This window comes from Nicotiana sylvestris, chromosome 8, assembly GCF_000393655.2.
Source record: "Nicotiana sylvestris chromosome 8, ASM39365v2, whole genome shotgun sequence".
NCBI classification, from domain to species: domain Eukaryota; kingdom Viridiplantae; phylum Streptophyta; class Magnoliopsida; order Solanales; family Solanaceae; genus Nicotiana; species Nicotiana sylvestris.
In genome coordinates, this window is record NC_091064.1 from 156,503,022 (window position 1) to 156,518,140 (window position 15,119).

The window sequence follows — 15,119 nt, forward strand, 5'->3', positions numbered from 1 at the left end:
TTCCTCGCTCTGAAATGTCTCAGCACTGCAGGGTTGTATGTCTCTAGATCCTCCAATAGAAACTGCATTTTAAGGGTCAAAGATCTCGTGGGCCACCACATTCGGAAGTTAGTGAAGGTAGCCAAGCTAACAAATATGTCCTCCCATATCTCTTTCTTCTTTGATCTCTCCACACCAGCAGATGTACCCTCTCCCCCTCTACCATCATCAGGGATATCCTAGACCGTCTGCGCATCCATGTCTGGAGCAGTTATTGGTTCAGAATTCTAGCTAGCACTTTTTGAACCCTCAAAAGTGCTGTGAGACGAAGAGGCCTCATCCATGGGCTCAAATCGCCCATATGGTCTAGACTATATAACTGCATGCTCCTCCGGAATAGAGGCGGAGTTACCCTCGGAAGCTTCCCTAGATGGGATATAAGAGCTAGACTTGGAGAGGTCTGCACCCATCTCTCTGCCTGTAGTGGCCTTCTTCCTGATAGTTTTGGGTTGGATATGGGGCATGGTACCTCTACCTCGACTCCTAGAAGAATCACATCTACCTTTTGTATTTTTGTCGTGGTCGCGCGACCAAACCATTGTTTGTATAAAAGCAAAGAGAATTGTTAGTTGAAAGTTATTATTCAACACATTCGAGACTTATATAGGCAAGGGAGAATATTGGGGACACAGTGGGGTTACTACAAAATAACATGTTGCAGGAATGGGGAATTGTAGTTCGCACATTTTTTTATATGCGGTCGCAGACAGGAAGTGAGGACCACACAATTGCAAGTGTGGCCGCGCTTTTAACAAGTAAACTTCAGAGGCTCAAAAGCCTCTTCTCTGAAGACAGTGCGGAGACCATTTTGCAGTCGCAGAATACATCTGCGGTCCGCATATGTATCATTGTAGTCCGCATATATGGGTCTCAAAAGCTAGGCCTCTGATGGACTTAAGTGCGGCCTCTCTCAGATTTTTGTGGTCCGCACAATAAAGTGCGGCCGCAGAAGAATTTGCCTTTACCAGGTTGCAAAGAACACACAACAACGGACCGCACAAATCAAGTGCGACTGGAGATTTTAAAATTTATGAACATGTAGTTATCTTTTCACTTCGATTTAGCAATTACTTGTACACATCGGTATGGAGACATGGTATAAACATGAAATCTCACTAACCCAACCCGCTAGATTATGTATTATCAACTATCCAGTACAGATCTACCCCACATGGACACATGGATGAACTCTAATAACAAATATCCTAAAAGAAACTAAAATTTCAAAAATTAAACTAACACAAAAAACTAACATGAAATGAAACATACCAGATAGAGTGAGTGCACTGGGTGTGTAAGCATGAGTAGGTGTGTATGGAGGACCATGAAAATCTCTCAGGAACTTGCAGAGTAACAGTGATTGTAAGGAGAGTGGAAAGTGTAAAATGAACTTAAAGGTTCTATTAATACTAAGAGACATAAGAGGGAAAAAGAGTCGAGTGTGGCCGCACAATTCCATGTGCGATTCACATTCTTTCACCTAGGTCTACCTTCTCTAAGTTCATATGCGGTCTGCACTTTTTTGAGTGCGACCGCACAAATAGCCTTGCGGTCGCAGATTTTCCCCGCACTAACAAACTTAAAACTTCAGAGAGTTTACATTTTTACACTTTGGAAAGATTCTAATTGTGTGGTTCGCATGTAAAATGCGCGGCCGCGAATGTACTTTTGTTGTGGCACATAGAATTGTGCGATCCACACAAATAAAGTGTGGTTCGCAGTTCCTTCAACACTTAGCCATTTTTAGTCCACCTTTCTTGCAAGTCACATTCAACCATGTAGCACACTTCAAATTAAGTTAGAACACAAATAACATCTAACTACAAAAGAAAAAGGAAAAGAACATGGGTTGCCTCCCAAGAAGCATCTGATTTAACGTCGCGGCACGACGCAATATTAAACACACTCAAGTAAAGTAAATGATCACCACCACGTGGATATCTCCAACCTTTCCCAAGTAATGCTTCACCCGGTGACCATTGACTCGAAATATTTCATTATTTTTGTTCTTCAAGTCTAATGCACCAAAAGGTATCACGCCAATAATTTCAAATGAACCACTCCACTTGGATTTTAGCTTCCCGGAAAACATTCTCAACCTTGAGTTAAACAACAATACAAGATCGCCCACCTTGAACTTTTTGTTCCAAATGTATTTGTCATGAAGATATTTTATCTTTTCTTTGTACAAGGACGAACTTGCATATGCATGGTACCGGAACTCATCTAATTCATTTAAATGTGCAACCTGTATGTTAACGACTACATCTTAATCAAGATTCAATTTCTTTAGAGTCCACATTGCCTTGTGCTCTAGTTACACCGGAAGATGATAAGCTTTATCGAATACCAACCGATATGGAGACATTCTGATAGGTGTTTTGTAAGCCGTCCGATAAGCCCATAACGCATCATCAAGCTTCTTGGACCAATCTGTCCGATTAGCATTCACCGTTTTAGGCAAGATACTCTTTATCTCTCAGTCGGACACTTCCACTTGCCCACTAGCTTGTAGGTGATAGGGAGTCGAGACCTTGTGAGTAACACCATACTTGCTAAGTAAAGAGTCAAAAGCTTTATTGCAAAAGTGTGACCCCCCATCACTTATGATTGCATGTGGAATACCAAATCTTGTAAAAACTTTCTTCTTCAAGAAAGCCACTATACTTCTCACCTCATTGTTGGGTAAAGCAACGGCTTCAATCTATTTAGACACATAATCCACCACGACCAAGATGTAGGTTTTTCTGCAAGAACAATACCCCAAACATCGAAAATCTCAATCTCTCAGATGATTGTGAGAGGAATTTCATTTTTCTTTGAGATTCCACCGGCCCGTTGACATTGATCACATCTTTTCACCAAATCACTAGCATCCTTATAAAGAGTAGTCAATAGAAACCACAACTAAGTACTTTGGCCACCGTTCTTGCTCCACCATGATGACCACCATATGGTGAAGAATGACAAGCCCCAAGAATATCACCTTGCTCTTCTTTCAGTACACACCTCCGAGTCACCCCATCTGTACAAATCCAGAAAAGGTATGCTTTATCCCAATAATAATCTTGACAATCTCTTTTGAGTTCTTCCTTTAGTATGAAGAGAAATCATCCGGAATGATTCCACTCACAAGAAAATTTGCCAAGTTCGCGAACTGTAATGACCTGACCGGTCGTTTTGAGCTTTTGCACTTTGATCGCCAGTTCTTGGATATGACTTGATCGTGTGATGTATTATGACTTATGTAAATTGTTGGTTTTGGTTTTCAGGGTAATCAGAATGAATTTGGAAGAACAGTTCTCAGTTTGAAGATTGAAATTTGAAAGGCTTGACCAAGATTTGACTTGTTTGTATATGATCTCAGATTGGAAATTTTATGATTTGGTTTGCTCCGTTAGGTGAGTTGGGACTTAGGAGCATGATCGGAATGCATTTTGGAAGTTCGTGGAAGGTTTAGGCTTGAATTGGCGAAAATGAGATTTTGGCTTTTCCGGTAGATAGGTGAGATTTTGATATAGGGGTCGAAATGGAATTCCGGAAGTTGTAGTAGCTTTGTTGTGTTAATCATGACGTGTGTGCAAAATTTCAGGTCATTCGGACGTGGTTTGGTTGGGTTTTTGATAAAAAGTGTAATTTGGAAGTTCTTGAAATTCTTAGGCTTGAATCCGATGTGATTTTGGTGTTTTGATGTTGTTTTGAGCATTCCGAAGGTTGGAAAAAGTTTGAATGAGGATATAGGATATGTTGGCATGTTTGGTTGAGGTCCCGAGGGCCTAGAGTGAGTTTCGGATGGTTAAACGGATCAATTTTGGACTTTGGACTTGGCAGTTTTTGCTGGTTTTGTGTTGTAGACAATTTGTTCTTCGCTTTCGCGGTCAGGGACTCGCGTTCGCGAAGGGTGTTTTTGTGTGATGATGTTTTTGTTCTATGCCTTTGCGAGGATGAGAACACGAAGGTGGAGGATTCATGTGCATCGCGAATGCGAGACTGGGGTCGCGTTCGCGTAGAGGAGTGAGGTCGTTACGCACCCCAGGCCTATATGCTATGCGTTCGCGAGAGTTGCATCGCGTTCGCGAAAGCCTGGTATGGCGAAGCATTGAGTTCGCGTGGAATTGTCTGCTTTCACGAAGGAAAAAGTGGAGAGGCAGTTAATTTGGTCTATGCGAACGCGAGAGGCCGGTCGCGTTCGCGAAGAAGGTAATTTTACCTGGGGCAGAATGTTTAAAATGTGAGTTTCGCGATTTTTGGTCTATTTTCTCCATTGTTGAGCAATTTTTGGAGCTTTTGAGAAAATATTGAAGAGGGAATCAAAGGAAAACACTTGGAGGTAAGATTTTTGAACTCCATACTCGATCCTATGTTGATTCTTACTTGTTTTATCATGAAAAATGTGAAAATTAAAGCCTAAAATTGGGGAATTAGGGCTTGAATTTGAAGAGTGTAAATTAGTAGTTTGAGGGGGAAATTGAGGTCCTATTTTGATGTTCTTGGTATGTATAGACTCATGAGAGGATGAGGATTCCATTGAAGTAAATTTTGTTAGATTCCGAGACGTGGGTCAGAGGGCCGGGTTTGAGCAATTTTGGGATTTTTGATGTAAATTGGATATTTTTGAGTGGGCTTTGTTCCCTTAGCATATTTTAATGGTTATGTACTGATTATGGCTAGATTTGGAGCATCCGAAGGTCAATTCGTGAGGGCAAAGGCATCGCGGGCTATAGTTTGGACCGGATCGAGGTGAGTAATGATTGTAAATGATGTTTTGAGGGTATGAAACCCCGGATTTGCACATCGTTGTGCTATATTGAGGTGACGCACACGTTTGATGATGAGCGTGGGGTCGTGCACTATTAGAGATTGTGACTTAGTTCATCTCAAATGACTATTTTACCGCGTATTTGACTGAAATCTATTTGTGAACATCATGTTTTGGGCTGAATGCCATATTTGGGCCTCGTGCCAACTATTTGAATCCTTAGGGGATTATTATTGGTATTTCCTCACTATTTTTGACTTTATACTTGTACTCAGTCATGCTATAATTTACTGTTTTCATAACCTAGCCATGTTTACCCTGTTTTAACATACTAAATGATATTTCAAATAATAGTTTGGGCTAAGCATCATATTTTACTGTTGTCCGAGTGGCTTATGTAATTTTGACTGAGTAAGGCCGAGGGCCTGTGTTGTGAGGATATTTTTGGGTCGGGCTATACGCCGCAGCGGTGATACGCTGATTATGATTATGAGGCCGAGGGCCTGATATTTATACGCTACGAGGTGGCTTGTTGATATGAGGCCGAGAGCCTAGTGATGATGCCACGAGATGGCTTGATATTGAGTTTGGGTCGTAAGGGGCCCCTTCAGGAGTCTGCACACCCCAGTGAGCGCGGGTACCCATGGTGATGTGAGATATAGCCCGAGGGGCTGGTATTGTTGACATTGTGCCCGAGGGGCAATCCTTTATGTGCTTATTTGTCTTATTTGTCTGTCATTTACCTGTTTAATTGTGTATTTGTGCCCGATGGGCGGATTTTCTATGTTTATCTGTTCTAATTGCTTTGCATTCAATTGCTTAACCGTTGAAAAGTCATTATTTTAAAGAAGTTTAAACTAAGATAAGATGCTTTAAGAGATTTCACAGCTTCATTGTTTTCTTACTGGTTTTGTACTACTTCTATACAGCATGTTGATGTACTTTTCATGCTTTCCTATCACTCAGTCTTTAATTATGATTATTACTTACTGGGTTGGAGTACTCACTTTACTCCATGCACCTTGTGTGCAGATTCAGGTATTTCTGCACCCGGTAGCGGGTATTAGTTGATCATAGGCAGAGTCTTTGGAGTTTAGCAAGGTAGCTGCCCAATGTTCGCAATACTGCTTTTCTCCCTTTGATCTCATTAGACTGTATTTAATACATTTACAGAAATTTTGTTGTATTTTACACCTTAGTAGATACTCGTGACTTGTGACACCCCGATGTCAGGCTTTATCTATTTTCGCACTGTTCTTCTAAACTTACATTATGTAATACCTGATTAACTAAAAAGGCTTAAATCGACTTATTATAACTTTTGAAATGAGACTTGGGGATTGTGCCGGCTGGCTTTGTCTTCACGAGAGGCGTCATCATGACCGGGTCTGGTTTGGGGTCGTTACAAGTTGGTATCAGAGCCTAGGTTACATAGGTCTCACGAGTCATGAGCAGGTTAAGTAGAGTCTCGTGGATAGGTACGGAGACGTCTGTATTTATCCTCGGGAGGCTGCAAAACCTTTAGGAAAAACATCACATTCTTGAATTCTTATCGTGCGTCCTTGATTCAGCTTGAAAAGTAACTCTTTGAATTCCTTCCACTCATTCGTATGCGCTCATGAGCGCTCAGTATTAGATGTGCATCGATGGCTTGTGAATCCCTGATCGAGTGGCGAGATGTGATCTCTGTGTGATGATGTTGGTCCAGTCTAGAAGACTTGGGGTCGGATTTTTGCCTATAGCTTGAGCCTTGAGCTGTTGATTGCGCGAGCGCGTGTTTCTGAATCTATATGTTCTGTTGTGTCCCTATTAAGGGGAGTAATGACTTGATAGCTACGTGATGAGGGTGATGTGACTGCGAGATATATTCATATGATTTGGAAGCGACGAAAAGGGTCTGCTGGAGGATAGAAGGACTATTAGGTACTTGATGTTCATCTTGATTTGAGGTATAGCCTCGAGTTATGGGTGTATGAAGAATCTTTTCATGTTGCCTAGTTAGAAAGTGAAGTAGATTTCACGTTGTGATATGAGTTTAGACTCAGGAAGATTAAGTGACTACGTAATGTTTATGACGCTGGAAGGGTGTAAAGAGATGTTAGTTTGAGGCAAACCTGGTGGGTTATCTCCTGCGGAGTGTTCGAAAGTTGTGCGATCCTTATGTTGTCTGTTAGAAGGTCTCAATTATAAGTGGAATATATGTGTTGCAATTTAAATTTGGGTTTAACTCTTACGAGAGAGAATGCGAGGTTTGCAGAAGATTTAAAGTACTAGATGGTCTGTATCTCACGAGCTTATGAAGGATTGAGTTTAATCTCACTACGGTAGTATGACAGTAATAGAGAATACGCGTTACGAGTTATTGTATGTGTGTTTTGATCTATGGCTTTGAGCCAAGTGGGGGAGTCGGTTATTGATTAGTTGGTTGCACGGTTATGTGCTATGTTGGTTCCAGTTTGAGGCGTACGGGTGAATCAGTTATGGCTTACGGAGATTGAGACCGAGGATGGATCGAGTAAAGGAAAAATTTCGAATAAGGTTATGTTATGCTTTATGGGCATATGATAATCATGGGGTGTCTTGAGTTGTTGATTGGTAAAGGATGCTCGGTGCAAAGCGCAGGAAGTTGCTTGGTTGTATTAGGATGAGGTTACATTCTGCGGTGTCGGAGTGCTAATGAGGCACAGGTTGTTCAGTTCATTTGATCAAGCTAATTGCAGTCTGAGTAGAGGGAATGACTCTCAAGAATGGTTCTAATGTGTTCAAGATTTTGCATTTAATAATTGGAGATTTTTAGGTTGTACTTTTGGCTAGATACTGAGGTTTGCATTTGGAGGGTGTCAAGACTTGTGGTATTTTTATATCAATTAGGGAATTCTATATATGGCAGTATCAGGAAGGCGAAAGTAATGACGTTGGATTCGCAAGAAGTCTCTTTAGAGTAAAGTATTTCGAATGTGGTGCTTGGGGATATTTGAGAGAGTATTCAACGGCTTATGAGTCTTAGATGGTGTTGGTTTTATGCTTGGGTCTCATGTCTTGAGTCTGGGTTAAGGAATTTTAGTGTGGGGCACAGAGGCTCATTTGGCTGGCGACAATATCTCTTACGATGTTTTGCCCAAGGGCTTTTTGTAGGCTTTGTTTTTCGCTCGTTAAGGTCTTTTGAAATAATTTTGCCTGACCCGTCGTTGGTTCGGAGGAACCTCGATTTCAAGTCGTTATCGGCGAAGTTCGAGCACCTCGGAAGGGTCATAGCTCGTAGGCTGAGTAGTTCGAAGCCTTGTGATTTAGAGCTAACATGGTCGAAGCTCTTTTTTGCCTATTGAGGGAAGCCTGTTTTAACCGGTTCTTTCCGAAGTATATTCGAAGTAGTAGCCTGCGATTTTTGTTTAGCGACGATCGGGCGTCCCCGAGTCACGTTAATTTGGTTATATCAACCGTTCTGACCGTAGTCATATGTGTTTGGTCGGAGCTGTTTTTAATCCCGAGTAATAGTTTAGGCATCTACACCGAGGGTATGCCATTTCGGGATTCTTACAAATGCGACGTATAGCCTAAACTTCGAGATTTTTATGCCTGTTGAGGTCTTACAATTTGTCATGCCTGTTGAGGTCTTACAATTTTTGTTGTAATGTAGAATAGATCTGGTCACGCCGAGTCTGCTCGCTAGGGTTTTTTATAGTTTCGAGTTTTCTAGTGCATGGCGATTAATGATAGTCTCCGAGTCATCGAGTTTGTTTAAGCTCAATGGCCACTTTTTGTGAGCTCGGAGTTGCCTTGCAGGGGCTTTATGAGCTCGGAGTTCCGACCCTGGGGTCGTGCGGGTGCCAAATTTTTTGCGTTAAGTCTCCGAGTATTTCGAGATGCCTTTGATGGAGGGGTCCCTGTCGGGAGTATACTGAGGTTTCCTTGTTTGGCGTATGAGATGCTGAAAAGATATCCTTTTATTGCTTGGCGTAAACACACATTGTTTCATTGTCGTGAGCTCGACTCGCGGGGGCGCGTCTCTTTGGACCATTCGATCCGGTACATAGTCTACTATTGAAACTTAGTTTGACGTTTCTCGGTCCTTCCGAGGGGATGATGCCCTTAAAAGAAGATCATCGCTCATCATTTGTCTGTAGGAGAAATCCAGTGATCTTGTCGGATCCTCCTCCGAGGGTACGTTGCTCCGCTAATAATCTTGCTAGCGAGACCCTCTTTGGGGCAGAAATTCGATTGAGGAAGAGAGTGCGGCGGGCCCTGCTAAGGCCTTGGGATTTCCGGGCAGAGTTAGAACTTTCGAATGTCCTGGCCGGTTGTCTGCACACGGGTTAGTGAAAAATAACAAAGGAGTGAAGCAGTTCTTCCTCACCGCGGGATGTGTAGGCGACGTTTCGAGGTTTGGTACATTCCTGCCCTCTTGAGGTGCGAGCCCTAATACATCCCTCTACTTTGTTTAATCAGGCTTGGCCAAAGCTGTGATTAGTTTACCCTTTGATCCTTCCGAGGGTGGAGGCATCGATACCGGCGATGCGCCATATGGTGGGGAATTTCCCCTTGTCGCGTACTGCTCCCTGTCGACTTATTTTAGTTTCGCCCTTTGCGTGAGATTTCATTCTTTTGGCAAAATGGGGCCGACGCTGTCTCCGGGCGGTGTGCCCGTTGCCATCTGAATAAGACGTCCGTACCTTGCACCTTCTTTGATGGTACAGAGCCCGACGTCACAGCTTGAGCTTAGATGGGCTGTATCGAGAGAACGATCTTCTTGCTTCTTGTGGTGATCGTCGTTTGGGATCTGTCAAAGGTTCGGGGTGCGGGAGCGATTTGGTTCGTTAGTCCGAACCGCCCCATTGACTTTGGCCCGACATCGTTGTTATGCTTGATCGAGCCACCTGTATTCATGAACACATGTTTTATTTGGAATAGATCAAATGAGGGAGAGGGTTACCAATGCGTCAGTGTGGGGCCGAGGTGAAGTCTCGGTGTCCCTTTCTCTGGATGTAAGGGTGTCCTCTGGAATATATCCCTGGACCTGTTCTTCCCTAGGGACGAACATTTTTACTTTCCATTTTATGAGTCCTCGGAGGGTGTCGCCGCTCCTCCACTGTCGTGGTAATACGTCGTGGCTTGTTTGCTTCGCTCTTCCTAGTTGCCTTCCTCCCTTAAAGCTGGATTCGAGCCTGATCGCTCAGCAGTACTTGGTGGCGATTTTTATTGAGTAGCACGACCATTGTTCTCCTGAGCTGATAGCCATTTTTGACTCCGTGGCCGCGCGCACCCTGCGGTTCCCGTGCTGGGTTGCGGTTCCTTTGGAGGGGTCTTGGTCGAATAGGTCTGAGTCGTTCGGCATCCCTGGTTTCACTTATGCTGATCACAATGTTTGGTATAGCAATGCTGAAATCGCACTCTACTGGGTGGGGTACCCCCGCTGGCCATGCCTCGTCGATTCTGGTTCTGCTGAAGATTCCTCGAGGATGTTTCCCCCAAGCCATTTCTCAATTGTTACGAGGTAGGTTGCATCTTGCGGCGTTCCTCCTATCCGTGGCGCATGGATGGTGCCTCAATCTGTTTGGCATTAGTTTCTTTGCCGGGAGCCTGCTTGGGTATACCGAGCCCGAGGAGGCTCCCGGATGGTCGTCTACGGCCCTGATTCGTGGCTGGTGCGAGGTATGGGCATCCGACCAGATCTCGACTGGGTGTCTGATCAAGCTTCATTTGAAATGTCCTGGAGTTGTTGGGCATGGTTTGTGTAGGCTTCGGGAGAAGGCCTGTGTTGCCCAGTCATCCGAAACCGGGGGCGATCTCATTCGTTCTATTAGGGAATGAGGCGCGACTTCCTGTGGTGTTTCATTCTTTCTTTGTTCGACCTCAGATGTGTCGGGCTATCCCGTTGCTTCTTCGATGGCATCAGCGTGTGCCTCTGCGGAGGAATCTGCTGGTACGGTAAGCGAGTTTGTGAGGTCAGGCGCTAGGCTTTGGCGCCATATCATGGTTCCTTTTGAGAATGTTTCCCCAAACTTCCTAAACGAGACGGGAACGAACTCATCATCTTGAAGGTCGCTGCCTTTTCCCGCGCATATGTAAGCGGTGGTGTGTTTGTCGGGATCCGAGGTCCTGTCGCACTTAGGGAGTTTCGGCGTTTCAAATTTCTCAGGGGACAACTGTTACATGAACTTCCACGAACCTGACTCGATCCTCTTGGAGAGATCCCCAAGCATCTTTGCTATGGCAGCGTCCGTTATCGATCCGTTGTTGCTTGATCCCTCGGGTACTCGTTCGCCGCGGGGAGCTGTTTTCGGCACTACCGTGCTGGGAGTCTTCGGATGGCTCTGCAACTGAGCAATAGCCAACTGTTGTGCCTGCAACATTTCAAAAATATCGTGAAGACTAACTTCCTGTGTTTCCCGAGCCGGGATTTGTTAGGCTTCCTGTCGGTCGATATGCTGTATGCTCCCATCAGTGTGTGAGGCTTCGTCGACCTGCTGCGCGCCTTGCGAACCCGCGTCCGCTGGAATCGGCCTGAATACGTTATCGGGGTTCTACGGCATCGCGCCAACCACTGGAACAGCCACACCGTTTTCGTCGTGATTTTCGGGGTAGTCGTTCTCGGCTCTATTTACCGAGCCAGACATTTTGACCTGAAATCAAGAGATCTTTGGACAAGAAAAATGTGAAAGATAACGTGCGTTTTTGCAATGAAACCAGCAGGAAATAATCACTATTATTTTTAGCCCCACGGTGGGCGCCAAACTGTTTACTGTGCAAATGGTAATAACAATTAAATTTGTAAATGGGGTTCTAGAAATACGTGATCTATTCTCGAGCTAGTTGTTAGAGCAGATGATGCTAAGATTATGAAGTTTAATGATGAAATGCAAGCTAAAACGAGGCAGTAATCTAACCGAGGGGCCTGCTGCCCAGGTATAGGATTGGTCGATGGGGGACCTCGGGGTCAACGTCAGGGTCGAGCTCGAGCTATCGGGGGCAATCGGGAATGGGATAACAGTTAGGATACGATTAAATAAGGCTCTTTATGTCCAATACCAGGCGATAAAATGAAGAATAAGTGAGAAAGCGACAAATATTAAAGTGGCCTCGGGCCAGTGAGAACGAGCAAATTAGAAAGAAGAGAGAGAGATATTATTGATCTTGTGGAAAAATGGAGCAACATCAGCCTTTTATAAGGTAGTGTGAGTTCCCTTTATATAAGAGGGGAACCCAGCTACTAGTACATGGACATTAATTATAAAGTATGGAGATGGGACGACTTGACGCGATGCCTCAGCATAGGCTCTGGATAGGCCGGCCCTGTCAGACTTAGCCGTGTGCCTTAGGAGTTTCCCCCTCTGTCCTGGCTTCGATCTCTGTTTTCTCTGAGTCGGGCCTTGATGAGCCCCGAGGGAGGGAATTCGATCATGGCTCCACGCTCTCGGGGTCTCGAAGCATTCTTCCGAAATGTCTTGATAGCGAGAAATTAAGTCCTCTGATTTTCGCCGCATACAATCACACATATGGTGTCCTGCAACAATCTGTTCCTAAATAATTTTTCCTAGCCTAAAATAGAGATTTTTTTGAATAAAATATTCAACTATTTTTCTTTCTGAAAACAAAATGAAAAGGTATAGTATGTGTTAGAATAATGCTTGTTTTTTTTGTTTGTTTCTTTTTGAATTGTAGACGGTCACCTTAGATCTTTACCAAAAGCAAATGTTCCCTGATCCCAACTCTAAAGTGACATTTTGATACGCGTGATCTTCTACCCTACCAATTAAAACCTAAGAAAGAAAAACTATTTTCCCTCCCGAGGTAATAAAGCTTCAAAGGTACCCAATTCAAAATGTTTTTTTTGTAATTGGTCTTTGCGTTGGATTGTCAATTCTAGATTATAACAAAATGCATAAGGATATGGATGTAAGATGGAATCATGGAGTTGTCTTCAATAGCTTTAATTTTTTTTGGAGCAAATCAATTGTGATAATATCAACATTTGTGCGCGCACATAAATACATTGAGTACGTGGAAAAAGATCCTGCTCCATTTCTATAAATTCAGTTCTAAAATGGTCTCAATATATTTAATTCTTCGATAGAAACTTGGTAAACTTGAGCTTTCTTGTATCCAACTACACTGTAAAAGAGATGTTTGGTTTCTTTTTTCAACTCCCCATATGATGTTGTGTATCCCTCCAAGTGTATCTGAAATTGGAAAAATATCATGTCGAAATTCTTGTAACAACTCATCATGCAATTGATTGTAAAACTAAAATCAAGTATCTCTCAAGTAAACATAGTATTACTACTTAATTTCACAAGTTTAATATAACAAAAATAGGGGATAAAAATCTATATAATTACAGTGTAATTAATTAGAAGTTGTCGAATAAGTTAATTGTATACGGTAAAATCGGGGGTCCAATTTTCCATCGATATAACGTCTCGAAGACTCGAAATCACGGTCGAGTTTCATCCCTCGAGGGCCATCGACGCTCGACCTCGGGACAATATGAGACCGACGATTATGGAAAGAAAGTGGGGAGTTCCCAAGGCGTGAAACTAGAGCCGACAAAGTCTGTCAGGCTAGTCTGTGCCCGTATCGTGGCATTAACTAGCTGTCCAATCTCCATATCTTTGTAATAAATGCACTTGTACTATGTTGTGATTCCCCCTCTTATATAAAGAGGATCCTTGTCATTTTGTAAATATTTGTTGCTCCATACTAAATGCATAAGAACATTCTCTCTGCTCTCTAACACATTCTCTCGATTTTATTACTTCATTTATTGCTCGTATTTATCGTGTTCTACTAAAAGTTCAGCATTCATTGCTTATTATTGGCCATAAAGAGCCGTCATTGATTTATTTATAACTGTTAGTCTCCATCGACCACCTTCGATAGCTCCCAGTCGAGCTTCAGACTCGACCTCGAGGCCCTCGAATAGGGAAGCTCGAGGCCCCGATTGACAGCGATTCGGTTTGATTAACATCTCGTTTTTAAGCTCTTATCTCGTTTCTAAAGTCTTTCACATAGCATCAACTGCCTAACAACTAGCATAAAAATAGATCACGTATTTTTAAAATCACTTAATCAAATTTAATTGTTATTACCATTTTCACGGTAAACATTAATTATATACGTTCCATATTAGCTAAATATATTACTTAAAATTATTCCTTTTCTGCATTACAAATATTACATTATTTTATATCTACACAATAACAATTAGCACAGAATTATAAATTCAGGAGAGTTATATATATAGTGTAGAAGTGAGACGGATGCATTAGTTAATATTTGAGAGAGTGTTATCGTATGATATGTAATCATGGAAAAGTTTAGAGAAACATGCCAGAAACAATCTTGTATTATTGTTAAGGAAATTAAATAATAAAAATAAAAACTAAGACGTGATAACTACACTACGCGTACTGGTGCCACACGATGCGTGGGATCTGTAAATTGGAAGACGAGCCCTTTCACCATCCGTTATACCCCATCAAGAGTGACAAGAGTTCATTTCCCTCTCTTTTTTAATCAAAACTATTGTTAAGTCAACTACTTTGCAAGGACAAGGGACAGTATGCGAGGAGCCATGTCCTACTTATAGCTTGTTTCGATGGTCGTTATGTAATCTTGTATTGTATTGTTTTGATAAAATATTGTTTGAATATATAAATTGTATCGTTTGTCGTTGTTTTATGATGTCATACATCAACAATACGAAGAATAAATTTATACAATATTACAAAAAAAAGGTACAGAGTAAAATTATTATATAAAAAATAAGGGTAAAACATAAATTAAGATTATTAAATAGTGATAACGGATCTAACAATATGATATAATAAGATTTAAGTTTATAACATCAAAATAAATATTATATTAAAATAACAATAAAATACAATATGAAGTAATAGGTAACAATCGTCCAAACAAGCTGTTAAAATGAATAAAAGACTAAAGAACATGTACCGTTCTTTCTTCCTCTGTAATCATGCGAATCACGTCACACAATATTTATTAAGAAGTAATTCGCTCTCTATCAAAAATATTTTCTATTTCTAGTGATTTTATTCTTCTCAATACACTCTTGGTGGTAACATACTAACATATATGTTATCTCAAGAATAATGGAGTATTGCTTAGACGAGTTCTTTTCCATTGGTTGGGAACAATGTTTTAAAAGGCCTGGGCGTAAGGCGAGATATTTTACAGGCGTAAGCCCCATAAGTATTTAATTTTTAATATTTTATAAAATAATATAATTACAGTAAATATTTATAAACAGGTAAAATTGCATAAAAATTGAAGAAAACTATAAATATGTGAATATGTGTGTATG

General features: G+C 41.9%; 1 protein-coding gene across 1 annotated transcript; it reads right to left on the minus strand.

Moving 5' to 3' along the window:
- Positions 1-1,945: 1,945 nt before the first annotated feature.
- On the minus strand, positions 1,946-2,640 carry LOC138875890 (uncharacterized). The gene is made up of 3 exons (XM_070154765.1): positions 2,592-2,640; positions 2,390-2,472; positions 1,946-2,287 (listed from the first exon to the last, which is right to left on the minus strand). Exons 1-3 carry the CDS (start codon positions 2,638-2,640, stop codon positions 1,946-1,948), a joined length of 474 nt encoding a protein of 157 aa, XP_070010866.1.
- Positions 2,641-15,119: the final 12,479 nt, after the last annotated feature.

Excerpts from the sequence above, each read along its gene's own strand:
- LOC138875890 (XM_070154765.1), bottom strand. The coding sequence starts at position 2,640 with ATGGGGGGTCACACTTTTGCAATAAAGCTTTTGACTCTTTACTTAGCA. Across the intron at positions 2,473-2,591 it reads TTTGACTCTTTACTTAGCAA|ATTGGTCCAAGAAGCTTGAT; the intron begins GTATGGTGTTAC and ends CTAATCGGACAG. Across the intron at positions 2,288-2,389 it reads GAATGTCTCCATATCGGTTG|GTTGCACATTTAAATGAATT; the intron begins GTATTCGATAAA and ends GTTAACATACAG.